A 5,000-nucleotide genomic window follows, 5' to 3' on the forward strand; every position below is an offset into this window, starting at 1 on the left:
CAGACCCAGTCTCTATCCCTAAAATGTCTTCACCATTACAATTTCGTTAGGATTCAGTGGCTGTTTGAAGAGACATGGACATGGCACACATTTACAGCAAAAACCCTGATTCCTTAAGTTCGTGGTTTGTGGTTATGACAATAGCTTGCCACAGTGTATGTGTGTGTGTGTGTGTGTGTGTGTGTGTGTTGACCCTATACTTCTCTAGGATGTGGTTGACCGTGCTCATCTTGTTAAGCCAACTGTCTCTTTGATCAGGACAGCTAGAGGTGATATATGACCACCCTTATTACTTATCACACCCTGTTATCATTAATACACAATGTAGAGGTGACACACATGGCTCACAGTTGCCTTTTATACAGTGTATCAGAAGTGTTACTTCTCTGGCGAGAGGAAGACACACATGGTTCATAGTTGCACTCATGTTCCCTTCTAAACAGTGCAGGAGTAACTGACTGAAAATTCTGACCCACAACAATGGTGGGAGTGGGAGACATTGAGCCCTGTCCTTCTTTTACAGAGGAGCAAATGTTATTGACTAAACATTCGGACACGGTTGCACTAATAGTCCCTATGCCTCAAGTGTTTAGGTGCGTTTCAGTCTCATCTCAGCCTAAAGCCCATTACTTTATGATGATTCATCTTCCTGATTAGGGAATTTAAAAGGATTTTAGATGACGCTGATAGGAGAATCCCACCATAGCCAGTTTGTAATGAGTTCCTAACTCTCCTATATCGATGTGTCTGCTGGGAGTCTAGTTGAACAAATCAGTAGGATCATGTTTGGGATAGAAGTTGCCTTTAAGCACAGATCTAGGATCAACCTCACTAAATCCCAATCGTAATCATAAGGGGAGGAAAAGACTAACTGACCTTGGATCAGTGTCAGTGTCTTCATCCTGACGTGTTGCTGGGGTGTGTTGAGGCTCTGTGGTGGTTTAAACACCAAACTGACCTTGGATCAGTGTCAGTGTCTTCATCCTGACGTGTTGCTGGGGAATGTTGAGGCTCTGTGGTGGTTTAAACACCAAACTGACCTTGGATCAGTGTCATTGTCTTCATCCTGATGTGTTGCTGGGGTGTGTTGAGGCTCTGTGGTGGTTTAAACACTCTTCATCTTATTAGCCTGGCTAGATGAAGAGATAGAGGGATTAGTTTCTCTACACCAGGAAACCACAACTCAGTTAGGAGAGACAAAGATTCACTGTTTGTCTGTTTTTCTTCTCTCTCTCTCTCTCTCTCTCTCGCTCTCTCGCTCTCTCTCTCTCTCTCTCTCTCTCTCTCTGTTTTTCTCTCTCTCTCTATCTTTGTTTCTCCTCTCTCTCTCCTATCTCTCTCTCTCTCTCTCTCTCTCTCTCTCTCTCTCTCTCTCCTCTCTCTCTCTGATTTTCTCTCTATCTCTGTTTCTCCTTCTCTCTCTCTCTCCAATCTCTCTCGCTCTGTCCCTCTCCCTCTACTCTCTCTCTTTCTTTCTCTCGGTTTCTCTCTATCAGTTTCTCTCTCTCCCTATCTCTCTTAAGCATTTGTCTCAAAGGAAGACAGTTAATCTTTCTTTTTTTCATAGGTTATTTTTTTAGGTTCCGAGCATCCCTAGAGGTTTGATGTTTATGTGTGTGTGTGTGTGGGGGGGGGGGGTTTGCAATAGTGTTCAATGTTATGGATCCAGACTTTTGACTATAGCAGCTGTGTGAGCCACTGCTGTTACAGAGGTCCAGCTGAACCCTTGTGTGTGTGTGTGTGTGTGTGTGTGTGTGTGTGTGTGTGTGTGTGTGTGTGTGGGTGTGTGTGTGTGTGTGTGTGTGTGTGTGTGTGTGTGTGTGTGTGTGTGTGTGTGTGTGTGTGTGTGTGTGTGTGTGTGTGTGTGTGTGTGGGGGTGTGTGTGTGTGTGTGTGTGTGTGTGTGTGTGTGTGTGTGTGTGTGTGTGTGTTGTATGAGGGGTGTCAGTTTTACTACCCCCCTGAGCACTCTGTCATGGCTGGATATGCTTGAGTGTTCACAGGACTCTTTGTTTGTACAGTATCTGTGTGTGTGTGTTGTGTGTGCGCAAATTGATTATTTATGGATGTAGCATTTCCTGTCCGGGGGGTCAGTGACATAGTGTGTGTGTGTGTTACACAGGGGATATTCTCATGTGATATACTGCTAATCGAGAGAGAGAGAGAGAGCGAGAGAGAGAGAGCGAGAGAGAAAGAGAGAGAGAAGGAGAGAGAGCGAGAGAGAGAGAGAGAGAGAAGGAGAGAGAGAAGGAGAGAGAGAGAGAGAGAGAGAGAGAGAGAGAGAAAAGATAATTGGAGAGATAAGGAGAGAGAGAGAGAGCGAGAGAGGAAAGATAATTGGAGAGATAAGGAGAGAGAGAGAGAGAGGAAAGATAATTGGAGAGATAGGGAGAGAGAGAGAGAGAGAGAGAGAGAGAGAGAGAGAGAGAGAGATGAAAGATAAGGAGAGAGAGAGCGATACCTGTCCTGACTGATACCTGATCATCAGATAGTTTACTGAGATTTGTCATGTGCTCCAGTGATAGCATCACCATGAGAGTCAACTATAAGGTCTCTCTCATGCTTCCTCTTCGTCTTTTCAAGAGCCTTAAAGTGGGTCTACTCTATCCGTAATGTATGTAAATGGAATGGAGGTAGTGTATTTTAATGTGATGTGTATTTGAATGTTCCTTAATGCAACTACTTAGTAATCCTCTCTGTCTAATGCAGGTCTGTAGGCCAGTCTTCTGAGCCCTCAAGCTCAACAAAATGCTTCAGTCAGCACTGGGGAGAGAGGAGGGTCTGTGTGTGTGTGAGCGCACGTGTGTGAATTGATGAGTGTGTGCAGCTGCTCATATGGAGAGAACATGGGGGAGAGATTCTGGTGTGGTCTCATAGGGGGGTTTATCTCTATGGGCTGGGAGTGTGTGTGTGTGTGTGTGTGTGTGTGTGTGTGTGTGTGTGTGTGTGTGTGTGTGTGTGTGTGTGTGTGTGTGTGTGTGTGTGTGTGTGTGTGTGTGTGTGTGTGTGTGTGTGTGTATCTCTATGGTTAGGCGTATCTCCTGAGGAGGTTAGAAGTTAAGTGCGGAGATACACCACACTGTTTTTGCTTGGTCATGAATTTGACCAGATTGAAGTGATTAGCTAAATCTGCTCTCCACATTGTCTACTCCAGGAGTTCCCAAACCTTTTTACTCAGGCCCCCTTTCAGCATTCGGGAACATCCCGCGCCCCCTGCACACGCGCGCACGCGCCACGTCTATTTCTATGGGCACAAGCACTGTTCATGACACAAACTGTTCACACCCCTCTTGTTGGTGGAGAGAATTTTGAAGGTTTTAAGCTTATTTCCTGCAATTCTACACATTTTGTCATGGGGTTCAAAGAAAATGTTGCAGTTTTATAGAAAAATGTATTGCAATTCTATACATTGTGCTGTGTCTAATGTGTATTCATGTGATATTTGAGTGACAAAAAAATTACAACAATATCTATAGGAAAAAAATAAAAAATAAACGTTAGCTGACATGGGCTAGTTGATCTTAACAATTCTGATAAATAGCTCTCTAAGGTATGCAATGACTGACATGACAAGAGGAACTGATGATGCACAACCCAATTTCGAAATTGCACCTTGTGCATTCTACTATTACAACGTTCAAGAGTACGTTTAAAGCAAGACTGAGTTCCTTTAAAAAAAAAGTATACATATACATATATTTTTATGGGGGGAATTCCTGCGCCCCACAGTTTGGGAACCACTGGTCTAGTTGACCGTGGCTCTCTCCTGTATTGTTATGGAACAACGTTTAAACTTTTAACCCTAGATTGACCATGATGAACACTATTTGTTAACCCCTCTTGACCACGTCTCTCTTCTCTTCACCTGTGCGTGTAGGATCCGTCCCCAGATGGCGAAGGAGAAGATCGAGGGCTGTCATGTGTGTACGCTTGTGACCCCTGGGGAGCCCCAGGTGTTGCTGGGTAAAGACAAGGCCTTCACGTACGACTTTGTGTTCGACATCGACTCGGCACAGAAACAGATCTACGCTGCCTGTGTCCACAAGCTCATCGAGGGCTGCTTCGATGGATATAACGCTACTGTGTTCGCCTACGGACAGGTACAGTGAGAAAGAGAGACAGACATGCATACGAATATATGAATACACAACTCCATCAAGGAGTGCCTTGAGGGCCACAATGTTTACCTCTGGATTACCTCTGGATACACACTTAATACAGAAACTTAGTGTGCATCCATACAAGGACAGATTCTGATAATTGTGTCTATTTCAAAGAAGGGCCTATTTAAGTGTTTCCCAAACTCGGTCCTGGGGACCCCAAAGGGTGCACGTTTTGGTTTTTGCCATAGCACTACACAGCTGATTCAAATAATAAATTCATCATTAAGCTTTGATTATTTGAATCAGCTGTGTAGTGCTAGGGCAAAAACCAAAACGTGTACGTCTTGGGGTCCCCAGGACTGAGTTTGGGAAACACTATGTGGTTGTTTTTCCCTACTGAACTTATGGTACAGACACATAGAGAAATCTGACTTATCACAGTAGGAAGCTGTTACTTCTCTTGCTAGAACAAAATACATACCTGCTGTGTACCGACCTGGTACAGACGAACCTGCCGTTTCTACTTGATGAATTGCAATGCTCGTCAGTGGCCGATAACTTGACTTTGAGACAATCAGAGAGAACAAACCTCCACGTGGGGGAGCTGACTGGAGAGACCAGAAAAATTTAAAAGAGGTCGTTTTCCAGTCTAATAAAGCTGCATAATACATCATTTTTTCTAGAGGAAGTCTTTGCATCTTTTACATCTAGCTAAGGAGTTTTGTGCTTGAAGAAGGATTTTTTTGTTAGGTTCAGTTTGATAATATGTACCTGCTCATTAGTTAGCTAGCTAGTTAACGTTAGCTTGCTAACTGAGAAAGGCAGTCATACACACTTCATATGAAACAAATGGGGTGATAAGTGCAGCACAATGCACACAAAAGTAAATCTAGCAAGA

The 5,000-nt window shown here is 44.0% G+C and overlaps 1 protein-coding gene across 1 annotated transcript in view; it reads left to right on the forward strand.

The window, feature by feature from the left end:
• kif21b (kinesin family member 21B) overlaps positions 1-5,000 on the forward strand; it is a 106,008-nt gene that overhangs the window by 45,073 nt on the left and 55,935 nt on the right. Inside the window, exon 2 of the mRNA XM_041887332.2 lies at positions 3,877-4,099. Coding sequence (XP_041743266.2) covers positions 3,877-4,099 — 223 coding nt within the window. The remainder of the gene's footprint in view (positions 1-3,876; positions 4,100-5,000) is intronic.

This window comes from Coregonus clupeaformis, chromosome 10 (assembly GCF_020615455.1).
Source record: "Coregonus clupeaformis isolate EN_2021a chromosome 10, ASM2061545v1, whole genome shotgun sequence".
In the NCBI taxonomy this organism is placed as follows: domain Eukaryota; kingdom Metazoa; phylum Chordata; class Actinopteri; order Salmoniformes; family Salmonidae; genus Coregonus; species Coregonus clupeaformis.